Here is a 15,599-nt window from a genome sequence, read left to right as displayed (position 1 = left end):
CTATTCAATTGTTCGTACACACTCATCCAAATTCAAAAAAATCTTAGCTCCCATCTAATATGAATCCCAACTTCAAAGCTCAACATGATTATTTCTACCATGATGGGTAGACACCTGAAATGGATAGCATAATACTCAGTAGTATTTTGAGAGAGAAGCAAGCGCATAATTTTGATGGCCACGGTGGAGTTCTTGTACGAGGCTGAGGCAACTCTCGAAGAGGATATTGGTGTGCGAGTCAATAGGATTACATCTACTATCGTTTGCTATTTCTGGAACGTCGTTATCGGTCCTTCAAATGACTAGTCGAGCATGCAGGTACAAGGTGGGATAAGCCATCGAACAAGGTCTTTGCTTCAGAGAGAACACGGACTGCTCTTTTGAAGGTGCAATTATTATCTTTTTGTGTTTGAACCCTCTCATAGTATAAGGTATTATTTTTTTGTCATATGTCCTTTGTTATCTCTTCAGGCTTCTGAATTTCTTGGAGCATATACTATTGATGGCGAACCCGAATACAAGCAAATGCAAATGATATTTGGTGGTGAAGGTTTAAAGCTGGAAAATAATGAAGACGTCATCACATTTTCTGACACCACTTTGGAAGCAGAATTTGAAGACACAAATCGTTTGGGTAAAGCACACGTCAGTGGGCAATCTTCTTCAGCAGCTGGCAAACAAAAGGTTAAGATGAATCCACGCAAACTTTTCGACGGTGTCGGAAACGCCTCTGACCGCGAATCCACGAATGATAAAGGAACAACTAGATCATCAAATGCTACTTCATCTCGACCGAATGCATGGTGGCGTCGTCCGTATGAATGAAATCAAGTTCCAACATGCAACACTCCATAAGTAATATTAGGATATCCATTTGGATAATAAGTTATATGTGACATGCTATCTTCTTTTGCATATGTATGTAGTGTGGATTATGTAAGATATGTACTCATGTTTGAATGTAAGATTTCTAGACTCATGAACCTCATTAAGTAGTATGTAAGCTTATAGTATTTAAGAATCAATCTTGATGTAGCTTTTGTGAATATATTTTGATCTTGACTAACTACTTATATTGTATACCCCAAAAGCTTTCTTATGTAAAAACCAAAAAGTATATTTTAAAAGAGGAAGCTTAACATATTGTATGTAAAAAACATGGAATGCCAATACAATAGCTAGGTTCTATGCTTCCTATAGCAACTTGAGTTGAGTTCACCTAAGAACAGATCATGGCTTTATATTCCGGGTGACTATCTGTTCTTTTTTATGCTCTTTTCTTCCCTGAGAGTGAATTATAATGATTTTCCTCATTCTTGAAATTAGATTCAGGTATTCTTTTCTGTCCTTAAGCACATAGCACTGATAATAGAGATACCCAATTCTTTCTACAACCTTCAAGTGAAAAGGGAAGCAGAATCAAGGAGGAAAAAGTTGGAATCTAAGCTTCTTGTTCTTAAATCATATAGAGAAAAGCAGGCCAAAGCTCTAAGAAGAAAATATAATAAAATGATTGTTAGAATAAGTTTCATGATGGAGTGGTACTTCAAGCTATATTTCTCTATGGGAACTAACTTGTTCTGTATACACAAAGATTAGGATTATCTATGTGCGGCCTATTTCACAGAAATCCAAACATAAGGACACTAAATCAAGAACATGAATATAAAAAAAAGTAGATGCTAAATGCAGATAAGATATTATATAAAAAATAATGGATGTTGACAGTTTTTAAATTCTGTAATTACATCAACTCCAACAAAACTAGAATGCCAATGTTTTAGGTTTACACACCAAAAGCAAAACATACGTCTACGGAGACAATGGAGTTGGGGGATTAGAAATTCCAACACATCCAAATAGTTTTAGGCTTGCACACCAAAAGATAATTACCAACAAGAGACAAAATAACACAGTAGATCATCACCTACATCCTTGATCAAGTGTGCTTCTCAAACATACACACCACGTACGTATGACGAAAAGCTTCAGGAAGAGACATGAACAAGTCCAAGCGCTATACCTTCTCAAGAATTATCCCAGCGGCATCGAGCTGCTACCCAAGAGTGAGACCTTGAATATCTCTGAGAGTTGCAAAAACTTCCTTCCTTGATTTGCTAACATCAAACTCATAGCCAATCCTATTGGTCAACTTATCAAGCCTTGAGTTAATGTCTTCGTTACTTTTAGCAAGCATCTCCAGAAGGATATCAGACCTATCAATGACCTTACGTTTCTTGTTCTTTTTCTTAGCTGACTGTGTTTCATGATCATTGTCACTTGCACTTTGATCCAAGCCCTGAAGAGAACTCTTAGTATTATGTGGGGATTGGCACCAGAAGGTGCCCCACCAGTACTTCAACATACTCACTGTCTCCACTTTCAAGGATTGGGTCACCATTTGAGTAAACTTCTTTAGACATCTCTTTCAGGTCCGCAGCAGGTGTGTCTACAGCACGATCTTTTCCAAATATCTCATTCCATGCATCCCACATAGGCCATGACTTGAAACGCATGTTACGGGCATCCTTATCCGCCTAACACCATAATAGTAAACAATGTAATTGTGATCAAATGAGTATTAACTGTCCATGTTATAAATTCAATAGAAAAATATAGCATTCAGATAACCATCATGATGCATACCCTAATGATTTGTTCCCATTTGTCGTTGTCACAGTCAATCTTGTAGTCAGGTTGAAGCCTACACCGCTTCGTCCGAGGATTCCACAAAGAGAGTTGTAGCTTTTTTTTCCATTGGGAAATCTTGGATGTGATATTGGGGCTTATCTTCAAGTCAGTACGAGGGAATTCACGCTTCAACGCCTCCAAAATACGAGACAGGGAGCCGTCACGGAAACCGTTATCCGCTTTCCATCCAGTGACATCGAGGCTCTTCATGGAATCACTTCCTCTTCATGATCAATCTTCATTTAGAGTGTCACCCTCCCCTTGTTTAGATCTGCATCAATGATAATCATAACACATTCAAGCCTCAGTCATGCTACTAACCAAATCATATCATATAGTATAAAAGAGAAGTTCAAAACTAACTAACCATTGTGAGTCTAATCTGGATTATCATTTTCACGGGATAGGTAAGAGTCTTCCACGGTTAGACTACCTACAAGACGTGAAAATGTTGAGGGTGAAACTTGGTTTTATTTTATTGCACTAAACTTTTATTGTTATACTGTGACTCTTTGAGATGTATTAAAGAATGTATACATTACTGAATGACAGAAATATGATAGAAACATAATATTTATTCATGAGATATTTGGTGTTGGAAACATAACAACTGTTGAGCGATTAATTGATTTTGGGACAATTTCCTTTTTTCTACCTAAATTCAAACATATTCATGTTCCATGATATATTTTGAGAAAATAAAAAATGGCAATGAAAATAAAGTTTGAAACACCATCACAACGAGAAGAGACATACAAGTCCAATTAAATCGAACTCTATTAATTCAGTCAAAATTCAACCAAAATATTATAGGGTGTGTTGGCTTGCCAAACTATACACAAAACCATTTTACATATTACTCAAGTGACATCAAGCTTCGAAAATTTGTACATTGTATCTAGTCTCCAATACATACATCCATTTTTTCCCTAACCAATTTGTGACATCTAGTTTAGACGAGTTACTTCAATATTCAAAAGAATATCCAGCAAAACTTGTAGGAAGAAGAAAAGAGTGAAATACCTGTTGTTCGACCTCTTGATTCCTCAGACGTGTCTCCGCCGCTTCAGTGAAGAGAAGAGGAGTATGAGCTGTGCTTAATTTGTCTGAAGCGTGATGTAAACCCTTATTGCTGCTAGGGTTGTGAAGGGTGAATTGGCCACACAACAAAAAAAGTAAGTGTAAATTTGGGAATATACTACCATGAAATAATACTCCAATTGTATCAAACACATTTGTAGCAATTCTGAAATATATTCAAATAGTATCAAACGTCTTGATATGCACTTATTTTCCCCAAAATATGGATTTTTTTCAAATTTATATTCTGACTTTAGCATTTCTATTATAGGCTATCAAACCAACCCTTAGAGTTTTATAAATAGGATAGATTGTTATCATTTTAATCAATGAATGAATGAATGAATGAATTATTATCTTCTTGTTGCGTATCAAGGAACTCTATTATTCTTCGTAGCCGACGAGATTCAGCTCTTATTCCGGAGATCACCGCCGACCCAAGCACTTAGCCGCCGGATTAATTACCCAGAGAACCGATTGCTTAAGAGAAAAACCCCTCTTAACAACTGGTGTTTTCATCGTGCTCTCACCATCCAAAACACCGATCAAACCACAACTACGTCGCTGCCCGACAAGAATCCACCGCGCACAGCAACTAGCCACACCATTCAAACCACAGCTACGTTGTTGCCCGACGGGAACCCACCCGTCCACAACAACTAGCCGCACCGCTGCCCGACGTAATCATTCTGCGCACAACACCTGCCCCACTGCCGAGTATCACCACCACCGGTAAGGGAACCACTCTCACCCCCTCATCATCCTCCTCTGCCCGACACCCCAAATCTCACCAATCTCCATCTTCTTTCATCCATAACCCAAATCTCACCAATCAAAAAAAAGAAAGACCTTCTTCACCAAGAAAATCACCAAACAAAAGAACAAATTACCTATTTTTTTTACCCTTCATCTTCTTTCATACACCATTTCATGGCCATTTTCCGGACCTGCTGGGACCCGCCATATCAGTCCCACCACCAGCAATTGGTGTAGCCGAGACAGTCACCCTGCGACCTGCCAGGAAAGAGACGATCAACGGGAGTCCGGCCTTATGATCCGCCACAATCACCGCATCTCCGAGTGATGCCTTCTCAACTCGAGATGCCAAAGGAGCAAACCTACAAGCAACCACCATACTACACCGGAATGGGGTGTTATGAACAACTAATCGATCAATTGGACGCTGCTACCTCTAGGTTGGAATCGCGTTGGGAAGAAATCGAACGACGTGTGACAAAATTGTAGGCGTCAAGAGTAGCGAATAGACAACAACCTTATGCGACCTTCAATTCCGGAGTTAACAACGCCTATTCGGCACCACCACTATCACCACCGCCCAGGCATCGTCTAACCTGCTGTGATCCGTCATTCCGAATGCACGGTCGCTATGTTGAAGAGATTCGCGCTCCTCCGCTGCCGGAGCCATCGCCACAGTACACGCCTACGCCGTTCAAACAACCGCCGTTTGTGCAGACCCGCAAGCCTACTTGCTGCAATCACGTGGAAGTGCGACCCATGATCAGCCCTATGGTGTGCCCCCTTATGCACAGCCGTCGCCAACACCGTGACAATATTCTTGTTGGGACCCATCAGGAAAGCATACAACGGAAGTCGCTGATTCCCGACACCTATTATATACTGTTGAGGCAGATGTGTGTCTGGAGGAAAACGAACCACTTGGCCTGGTATTAGGCCATATTTGACGTCGTATGGGGAGACGAGTGTTAATAAGGAAGTGGATCACAAAAGACTGCCCATCACATGTTCGAAGATTGATCACGCAGATGGCAATGACATTAGAGCAACGGAAGTCGCTGATTCCCGACACCTATAATAAGGAAGTGGGTAGAACTCTTTTCTTTGGGAAGACTCTTGGAGCTGAGCCCAAAGCATTCGGGTCTTTGGATTTAAACCTTACATCCGAGGACCAATTAGATGAGTTGCTAGGGCTACGACGTGTGAGACTCAAGATAAAAGACGAGCCTTTCAATGGGGAGGAAAATTTTGACCATCCTGCTGTCCCGCCGCAACCATTGTTGCCTGCTGCTATCTCATGCTCAATGACAAAGATTGTGGTGAGAATTGGGTTTGCTGTGGGAGGTGTATTGTTGAAATTTTTTTCCAAGGATTCATTTTGTGTTGATAAAAAGGAAATTTACATATGATTCGGTGTTTGATGACAAGTGTGGTGGTCTTCTTAACCCAACACAATGGGAATTGGAGATAAACGATGAGGTAGGAAATGGATCCGCATTTGCTCGACTACAACGACCATGGACATTTGACCCGGAAGGAGATAAATCATCAAATCTTTTGCTTCCAACTCTCTTCGTTGCTTTGTGGTTTCCACCTTGAGGACAAGGTGGATTACAACCGTGGGGAAGTTATATTTGTTTCTTGTTCGATAAGTTAGGGTAGTAGTATTAGAGTATTATAAATAAGATAGATTGTTATCATTTTAATCAATGAATGAATGAATGAAATTATTATCATCTTGTTGCTATCAAGGAACTCTATTATTCATCGCTGCCGACGAGATTGAATCTCGCGTTAAGCTCTTCTTCCGGAGATCACTGCCAACCCAAGCACTTGGGCGCCAGATTAATCTACGAATTTCTTGTTTCTGTGCTCTACCCGGAGAACCGATTGCTTAAGACCCCCTCTTAATAGTTATACACAAGCATTTATGTCTATAAGCAAACGAGTCTAAGCCTTCTGCTTTGTAGACTAGACTCATTCGGTTCCTTGCAGAAGTAACAATATTTCACAACCTAGAGAGATTTCCTTGTTTGGAGAGACTAGCGACATCTAAGTAACATAACACTGAACGGATCTAACTTTGAGACAAATACTATTTACTGAAAGACAATGTCTCGATAATTGTTACTCCCTCTGTCACACCATAAGTGAGACTGAAGCAACATCTCTATGCGTTTTGTAAAATTAAACTAGAAAGATTGCAAATGGGTCGAGCAGGTTTACCGGACCTAACGGGTCAAGCAGAACCTAAACCTATTCACGTGTCGTTGGACGCGCTATCAGAGCTACTGTCAAAACCTTAACCCACAATACTATTTACTCCCTCCGTCCCAAGAAAGATGACCCCTTCCTTGGGCAGCACGGAAATTTATGCAACTTTATTTTGTGTGTGAAGTGAAGAGAGTAAAATAAGAGAGAGAGAATAAAGTAGAAATAAAAGTTTTTCATTTTTAGTAATGAGTCATCTTGGTTGGAACAAACCAAAAAGGAAAGTAGGTCACCTTTAGTGGGACAGAGGGAGTGCTAGTATAGGGAATTAAGGATCGATCTCACGAGGAAGAATGTGCTAAAGCATGTGTTTGGGACATTTCAGAGGGTTTTTGGCAACTGCCACGCAATCTAAGTGGGTTAAGAATCTACTTGACTTAGAGGATTTAGTAGAATTATATCTAACGGACCAATTAGATGAATTATGTACGGACACATGCATGATGACTAAACTTCCAACAAATATTTAAATATGTGATTAAACTACAAGAGTACTTGTGACTACAAGACAATTCTAGAAACTTTCCCAAAATGGGCGGACAATAGGCGAAAGTAGCATGGGGACCGAGTTTCCTAACATGGTTGGACTTAACAGAAAAAAGCTGTAAAAGCACAAAGCAAAAAGCAAATTCAGATCTGATTCTAACTACCTCTACTTCTTCTTCTCCAAGTAATAAACTAAAAACAGAGCAAGAAACAGAGCTTCAATCAACCATGATATCAAGAAACGGAGCATGCTTCAAACAAGATAAAATCGAGAAATTAAGCTGCGAACAACAAGATCTAAGCTAACAGACCAAGCAGAATAGCGTACACACCGAATCAGACCAGAATCATGCAACTCTTAAACTAAGAACGCTAGATCTGAGAAATTAAAACACCAACTCACACACATCCATGAAATCAAACTTTAAGTAAGCTAGATCTACTAGGTCCTAACAACTATCAGCTGCGAAAAGCATCCTAGAACATAAAACGAATTCAACACCATGAGATCTAACATAACTGCATACACCGAAACAAACCAAATCCAACAAGATCCGATGTAGCAATTCAGAACTAACAACTAAACAACCTTGGAAATTCTGAATCTACTAGTTCGAAACACCAAACACTTGCAAAACGAGATTAAAAGTAGCAAAACATGAATTGAAATTGTTTCTTCACTCCTACGAGTGGTGGGACACGATGACAACTGAAATAACACCGCCGGAACAGAATTTCCCCCCTCAAAGTGTAAGGCAAAGATGCTGGAACGTAGAGTGGTAGAGTGGTTCTTAGCTCCGAAAGGCTAAGAGAGAACTAAGGGAAACGAGAAGAGCCCTCTTCTTCAATTTTTCTCTTTTTTTATAGGGAGGCTTGTGGCTCAAATCCCTAGGTCACACCTCCTTTAATTTGACCATTGTACCCTTAAAAGTAAGAGTGTCTTCAGGTTTTAGCTCCTCTATTTCCACTCCATGCTGCTGCCTTCATCTGCATTCGATTCTCTTAGGTCGGTTTGGCGGCTTACAACAAATTCACTCCAATTCCACTCATCTTACGTCTACTTAGGCCAACTAACACGATCTTCTGGACCTAGTGGATTCCTGCACACCTGAACTTAAATTTGCAAATTAGTTCCCCGAAAGTGTAGAAATTCACCCAATAACCAATGCATGACGAGCCTTATCAGAGACACTTCATTTTTGCACTCGTTTGGGAAAAATAATACTACTATTCTCTACATTATTCTCACACTTACCTTATATTCTCTCTATTTTAACTATTCTGTACAATATTATTTTTTCAATACGAGTATAAAAGAGAAGCGCCTTGCTTATAGTGGGAACGAAGGAAGTACTCTCTCAAATCATAAAAAATAGTCTTAATCATGAATGTCACGAATTTTAAAATTGCATATCTACTGTTTAATCTAGAATGAGTATTTTTTTTCTCAAGATCATATTCTTAAGGATAAGCATTCCCAACTAAAAAGAAACCATGTGACTATATTGACTTCTTCTCAATAACTTACAATGTGATTTAATGTATAACACCACCGGTAACCTGAATATCCGCTATCATGTTACTTTTACTATAAATAGTAATAGGGTCATGCGTTCCACTAATTTATTATATTAACATTTCTTAATATTTCTTAAAACTCGTGTCATCAAGAAATGAGACTCTTAATGGCGGACGGAATACGTAATTAATACCCTGTTTATCAACCGTTGACTTAATATAGTGTATAAGATTGAAAATTTTAAATATTGGTTAAATACTTTGAATACTGAATATTTCAAATAATTTCGGTATGTACATGAATAATCTAACATAGTTTTAGACGATTTTCCTTTTCGAGAAAAAACGGTAATTAGCGGATAACAAATCAGTATTTTGAGATGTTATATTTCCCCAAATTAATTGAGAAAAAGAAAAAGAAAAAGAAAACGAGAAAAGGGGTCAAAATCTCCAAACCCCGAGCGATGGAGGGGCTGTCTCTTCTTCAATAAGGGGAGCCGGAGACCGGAGGTGATCTCGAGCTATGTCGTCGGCCGCCGACTACAACGATCGCGCCATTCTATTGCGCTCCAATTCCGACGACGATCTGGAGCACGGCCCCTCTCAATCCCCCGAAACCAGCTCCGGGGGCGGCCTCGCCTCCGATCTCTTGAAGCGCCTCGATCGCGGCCTCAGCGCTTCCGGCCGCCGATTGACCGTCCACCACCGCGTTTCCTCTTCTCCCCCCTCCTCTCCCTCGCCTTCTCATCGCCCTATTGCCGCCTTCGATGATTCGCTCGGGGACGGCGCGCCTCCCGAGTGGGCATTGCTGCTTATCGGCTGCCTCCTCGGCGTTGCTACCGGCCTCTTTGTTGCCATTTTTAATCGCGGGGTTAGTTCAAGTTTTGATTTTTAATGCTTTTTTGTTGGATTGACTGTTTTTTTTTCTCGTCTTATTATAGATTTTGTTAGTTTATGTGAGTAATGAATGATAGAGGAGTTATATGAAGGGGAAAGTCTTGCTATGTGATGTAGATTCAACGCTATGAGTTAGTTGCAATAAATTAGTTAGATAGATATGCTTATATTGGCGCCCTGTTATTTCTCTAGGGTACTAGGATGAATGTTGTTAGTACCAACTAGAGAACTTAGTGTAGCAAATATTAAATTATTCAACTTCCAGATAGTTTTGGAATTTCGAATTATCCGATATAATGGCTAGCATGCTGGCTGATTCATTTGCAGATATGGTACTTTTATATTGTTCAAAAACTGGTCAAGTGCATTGTGAACTTTCATGATATTAACTGCATTGCAAGCTTTCATTGAACATTTAATCAGTTTAAAACTGGGAAATGATTTGATGGAAAAACTTGCTAAGACATTTTATTAGTATAACATAATTATGCAGAAGAAGTTTAAACTTCATAAACAGGTGTTATCTGTGAAGCACTCATCTGGTCATCAGTCCTTTTTTAATCTTAGATTAGTTTAATAGATCGGAACCTAATTTATTCCATCGTAATTGTCTGAATTTTGTTTATTTAATTTAATTTTAATTCAGGTACATGTGGTACATGAATGGGCATGGGCTGGCACCCCTAATGAAGGTGCTGCTTGGCTTCGGCTTCAAAGGCTAACTGATACTTGGCACCGTATACTTTTAATACCAGTTTTAGGTGGAGTTATTGTAGGTGTTTTGCATGGACTTCTAGAAATATTGGGTCAAATAAAGCAATCTACTTCTTCACAAGGACAAGGCTTAGATGTGTTTGCTGCAATCTTTCCTGTACTGAAGGCTGTTCAGGCTGGTGTGACCTTAGGAACTGGTTGTTCGTTGGGTCCTGAAGGCCCTAGCGTTGATATTGGAAAATCATGTGCCAATGGATTCTCACTGATGATGGAGAACAATAGAGAAAGGAAAATTGCTCTGGTTGCTGCTGGTGCGGCTGCTGGAATTTCTTCTGGTATCCCCACGTCTTTATCTTCTTTGATCTTTTATCACATCTATGTATAAGTTTTTGAAGTCACCCGTTTGTGTTAGTGTTAATGTTTTTTACTTCTGTTCTTGTTTTTTTAACATTTGTATTCTTTTGGGTTTGGGAAGGTCTTCCTTGGAATCTTCATGAGTATTTGGTCTTTGTTACTTACTGCATACGGTATTGGTTGAATATGAAGATTGAATTATTAACTCTTGCCTCCAGTTCACTAGTTTTGTTAATCTTTATGAAAGGCCAATCTCATTGATTCTCCAAATGTACCACAGGTTTTAATGCAGCTGTTGCTGGATGTTTCTTTGCTATTGAAACAGTTTTGAGGCCTCTCAGTGCTGAAAACTCTCCTCCATTTACAACAGCAATGATAATTTTGGCCTCAGTCGTCTCATCAACTGTATCAAATGCTGTTCTTGGGGAGAAACAAGCTTTCACAGTGCCCACGTATGATTTGAAATCTGCTGCTGGTATTTTATCTGATTCTAGATTTTGAAATAATATTTGGGCCTGCTGTCTGAAAATCTTGTGAATACTCATGAATAGCTCTGATGTGAATTTTCAGTATGAATTAGTTTATCAAGCCACATACATATTATTTTCTATTTTTCTTGATCTTGGCTTGTAAAAAATTACTACCTCCGTCCTTGAAAAATATAAACTTTTGAAATGGCACTGATTTTAATGCATAGTTGGTAAAGTAAGAAAGAGAGAGAGAGAGAGAGAGAATGGGTAAAGTAATAGAGAGGAAAAGAAAAAGTAGTGGAAGTAGTGTTAGTGGATTGTGGGGTCCACTTCCTAAAATAGAAAGTTTATAAAGTTTCTATTTTTAAATGACAGACTAAAATGGAAATAGTTTCTATTTTTAAGGGACGGAGGTGGTATTAACCTCTATGTTATTATTATTCTACCTCACATTTTTAGCATACAGAAAGAATGTGGTGGGCTCCTGGTTAGTGGTTATATAGCTGGATGATTTCTCTACTGCATTCCCATTATAAATTCTGAATACTAGCAGAATGCTTCCTTTACTAGTGAAAATGAGTTCTGATAGAAAGTAGAATGCGGAAAATAATATAAAGGCCACATTGTATTGGATTAGATAATTTTCTTCTGATTGTTACACAATCTTTTATAGGATCCTGTTCTAGCTATACATGTAAGATTTATTCTAATTCTAGTAAATATTCTCTTGATTTGGTTTTCCTTGATCTTTGTTTGATTTTTGCCTTTGGTGGAGATCTTCTTTCCAACAAGTTCAAATACTTGATGGCTTCTCCATTGTCCAGCATGAAAAACATGTCTTTTGTTCAGTCTCATTGATTCTTTAATAAATAGACCTATTGGATTCTCAAAAAGTTAACTGTTGTATCTTATTGAATGTGAATATATATGGAAATAGTTTCTATTCTTTAATAAATAGACGTATGAGCAAAAGTTAACTGTTGTATCTTGCTGAATGTGAATATATATCTGACCTATTGGATTCTCAAAATCATTGCTCAGAGCTACCATTGTATTTAATACTGGGGATGCTATGTGGAGTTGTAAGTGTGGCTTTCACTCGCTTGTTGGATTGGTTCACAAACATATTTCAGTTTATCAAAGAAAAATATGGGCTTCCAGATGTAGTCTGCCCTGCTCTAGGAGGTTTAGGAGCTGGTCTAATAGCACTTAAATATCCGGGAATATTGTATTGGGGATTCACCAATGTCGATGAAATATTACGTACTGGAAAGACTGCTTCAGCACCAGGAATCTGGCTACTTGCTCAATTAGCTGCAGCAAAAGTTGTTGCTACTGCACTATGTAGGGGATCTGGCCTCGTTGGTGGCTTATATGCCCCAAGTTTGATGATTGGTGCTGCTGTGGGTGCCGTATTTGGTGGCTGTGCTGGTGAGATTATCAACACTGCTATTCCCGGAAACACTGCTGTTGCTGAGCCACAGGCCTATGCCCTGGTAATATGCTCTATGGCTTTCTTCTTGACTGTACTTCTTTCATATATATATTATATCTATTGTTATATGCCATCGGACTATTTCCTTTATCAATGACACTTTGAGTGCTACTCTAGGTGGGAATGGCTGCAACATTAGCCTCAGTCTGCTCAGTACCTTTAACTTCGGTTCTTCTTCTGTTTGAGCTCACTAGAGATTATAGAATCTTGCTTCCACTCATGGTAAATTTCTTACTAAGAATTAAGATACCGTGTTCTATATCCTCATGCTTCCCTAAAATGAAATAGTTTCTAAAATTTAAATAATTTTTATTGCATTATCTGTTTTGATTTTTGTAACTGAAATAGTTTCTAAAAAATTTAAGTAATTTTTTATGCATTAAACTTTGTTATGTAACATTCCCTAAACTCACATATATATATATATATCCATAACCTGCAATATTTTTACCTTGCGTGTGAGGTTGTAAATGATTAGAAGCTATACTTATTGATTGTTTCCCTAGTAAGTGGCCTTTGAATGGTTTACTATGATGTAAACCATTTTTTGGGTGCTCATTTTAAATTTAACGACCATCATTTTACAGTAAGTTCCTTGATTTTTACTTATTGCAACAGGGTGCAGTTGGATTGGCAATATGGGTGCCCTCTGTGACAACTCAGCCAAAAGAGTCAGAGGCATTGAATACAAAGATTTCTCCGCGAGGTTATTCTGCTGTTTCACCTAGTGAAGACAAAGATGATGATGTTTGGAGGCGAACTAGTCACAGAAATGATATAGAACTCTCTGCCATTGAAAACTTTAGTGGTCATAAACAAATAGATGTTGATATTTTACTGGAAAATATGAAGGTTCATCCTTTCCCTTTACCTTTTGAAGTCATTCATCTAATAAAGCCAAGTAGTGCATATTTTTCCTTATGCATTGCTTTTTGGTAAGCTTTTCTTCACAGAAATCAATTTAAATGATGTTTTTTCTACTCTATCAGGTTTCACAGGCAATGTCAAGCAACTTCTTAAAGATTTCCCTAAACCAAACTGTGAGGGAGGCCCTGAGTTGCATGCGTGATGGTCAGCATGATTGTCTTCTTGTGGTTGAAGACGAAGATTTTCTAGAAGGAATCTTGACAGATGGGGATATCAAACGCTGGTTGACGAAAAGATTTGGTGACTCTTCCAGCAGTGATTCAGCAGATGTATGTTATTTTCATTTTCTCGGCGATCTCAAATGAAAATCCATTTTAGATACAAATCTCTGTTTGTCGCTTCTCTTTCGTGTCCAATTGGTTCTGTTTGCAAATGGTTACTGATGTATGGACTTTCTTGTGAATTGTTTTGCAGGTAAATACTTGCACTATTTCCTCTATCTTAACTCGTGGGATAAGCTATAATGGGCGAGAATGTGGACCTTTGATTTGCTATCCAGATACTGATCTGGCAATGGCCAAGCAGCTGATGGAGGCAAAGGGAATCAAACAGTTGCCTGTGATCAAGCGTGCAGAAGATGGTCAGAGAGAAAGGAGAAGACGCAAGATTGCTGGAGTTCTTTACTACGATTCAATCTGGACTTGTCTAAGGTAACTGCTTGTTCATAGCATATGTCATTCTCTTTCTGTTTCTCAAGCATATGCACCCTTTCCTTGTGGTTTAAATTGATTGTTCACTGCGTAGTTATATATTTTTGTGTGTGAAAGGCCTAATATAGAGTTAGATCAGTGAAATTTTGATGTTTTTCCACTAAATTTAGAGTTTTACTTAACATATCTCTTTTACATCTTTCTGAGCGTCTAAAATTCGGTGATTGCCTTTCTGCTTGTTCAGAGACGAACTGTATCGTCAAAAGTCAGTCATGCTGCATGAAGAAGACGATACCGGGAAGTTAATGATAACAAATGGCCATCAACGACAAAGCCTTTGATAAAAAGGCGATCAACATTTGATATGTGCTTGAGCTGAGGGATCAAAGTGCTTACACCAGAAAATCATTTTTGCATCAGTAATCTTTCTCAGTCCTTTTGACCAGTGACTATAAATGTAATATAGCTCTTACCTCTTTCTTGTACATGATAATTTCCGGTGGTTTAAATTGTCGACTACCGGAAAGATCCGAGTTACGTTGAATATTTTTGGCAGGAAATGTAAGTTCTCAACGACCATTGTAATGTATAAAAGCTTAACACAAAATCAATATATCGAAGTTCTATTGTTTTTTATGCATTTGAATCTCCAACCATGGTTTATCAGTTTTGTTTTAGTTGTTAAATCCTTGATTTAGATGTGGAAATATAGATAAAAGAATCAAACTTTGCTATATACATTGAAGGCCTGATGTTGTGATTATTTAATTTCCTAATGTGTTTTCTCATTTACATTTTTTTAACTATTTAATTTCATTATGTGGGGCAGTGGGGGAAGGAAGGAAGAGGCTGCGTTGCAGATGAGCGGACCGCACCCCTTGGGAGGGTGGAGAGAACCAACTATTTTTACTCCAAATTTAGAACTCTCAAAATACAACATAACACCATCATAATTCACACAACTTACATAATTTCTCCTACAAAAAAATTCTCTGGTGGCTGAATTAATATTGCAAAGGCTGGTAGAGCAGAGAATTGCTTTACGGATGGCTGCACGTAGTCCACGACCGATGGCTAACGTGAAGCGGCTCCTGAACAGCTAGTGGATGAATATTTTGTACAAGAGATCCGATGGTACCCAATAGTGTTTCAACATCGTTTCTGCATGCGTCTATCGTTGTTTGAACCTATTGCTAACACATTGGCTGTGCGTGATAAGTTCTTCCAGCAGCACCCCGATGGAATTTCACGGCATGGACTCTCAACGTTGTAGAAGTGCACTTTGTCTAT

General features: G+C 38.7%; 2 protein-coding genes across 3 annotated transcripts; one reads left to right on the top strand and one right to left on the bottom strand.

The window, feature by feature from the left end:
* Positions 1 to 1,785: 1,785 nt before the first annotated feature.
* Positions 1,786 to 5,376, bottom strand: LOC121784791. 2 transcript variants are annotated; one of them, XR_006046783.1, is made up of 3 exons: positions 3,059 to 3,110; positions 2,647 to 2,962; positions 1,786 to 2,537 (listed from the first exon to the last, which is right to left on the bottom strand). XR_006046783.1 is itself a non-coding variant. In XM_042183026.1 (3 exons), exons 2-3 carry the CDS (start codon positions 2,899 to 2,901, stop codon positions 2,319 to 2,321), a joined length of 474 nt encoding a protein of 157 aa, XP_042038960.1. In that variant the 5' UTR covers positions 2,902 to 2,962; positions 3,715 to 5,376; the 3' UTR covers positions 1,786 to 2,318. The 2 variants fall into 2 exon arrangements, 1 of the variants encoding a protein (XP_042038960.1); XM_042183026.1 differs by lacking the exon at positions 3,059 to 3,110 and adding an exon at positions 3,715 to 5,376.
* Positions 5,377 to 9,207: 3,831 nt separating this feature from the next.
* LOC121784900 (chloride channel protein CLC-f-like) lies at positions 9,208 to 14,949 on the top strand. The gene is made up of 9 exons (XM_042183168.1): positions 9,208 to 9,673; positions 10,346 to 10,748; positions 11,048 to 11,242; positions 12,279 to 12,733; positions 12,850 to 12,954; positions 13,351 to 13,584; positions 13,722 to 13,928; positions 14,074 to 14,309; positions 14,554 to 14,949. The coding sequence occupies exons 1-9, from the start codon at positions 9,326 to 9,328 to the stop codon at positions 14,648 to 14,650; spliced, it is 2,280 nt and encodes a 759-aa protein (XP_042039102.1). The 5' UTR covers positions 9,208 to 9,325; the 3' UTR covers positions 14,651 to 14,949.
* Positions 14,950 to 15,599: the final 650 nt, after the last annotated feature.

This window comes from Salvia splendens, chromosome 21, assembly GCF_004379255.2.
Source record: "Salvia splendens isolate huo1 chromosome 21, SspV2, whole genome shotgun sequence".
Classification (NCBI taxonomy): Eukaryota; Viridiplantae; Streptophyta; class Magnoliopsida; order Lamiales; family Lamiaceae; genus Salvia; species Salvia splendens.
The sequence above is the reverse complement of the archived record's forward strand: the minus strand, read 5'-3'. Positions and strand labels throughout refer to the sequence as shown.

Coding starts and splice junctions, on each gene's coding strand:
- LOC121784791 (XM_042183026.1), bottom strand. CDS start 2,901: ATGAAGAGCCTCGATGTCACTGGATGGAAAGCGGATAACGGTTTCCGT. Junction 2,538..2,646: donor AATGGGAACAAATCATTAGG/GTATGCATCATG, acceptor TTATGGTGTTAG/GCGGATAAGGATGCCCGTAA.
- LOC121784900 (XM_042183168.1), top strand. CDS start 9,326: ATGTCGTCGGCCGCCGACTACAACGATCGCGCCATTCTATTGCGCTCC. Junction 9,674..10,345: donor TTGCCATTTTTAATCGCGGG/GTTAGTTCAAGT, acceptor ATTTTAATTCAG/GTACATGTGGTACATGAATG. Junction 12,734..12,849: donor AGCCACAGGCCTATGCCCTG/GTAATATGCTCT, acceptor GTGCTACTCTAG/GTGGGAATGGCTGCAACATT.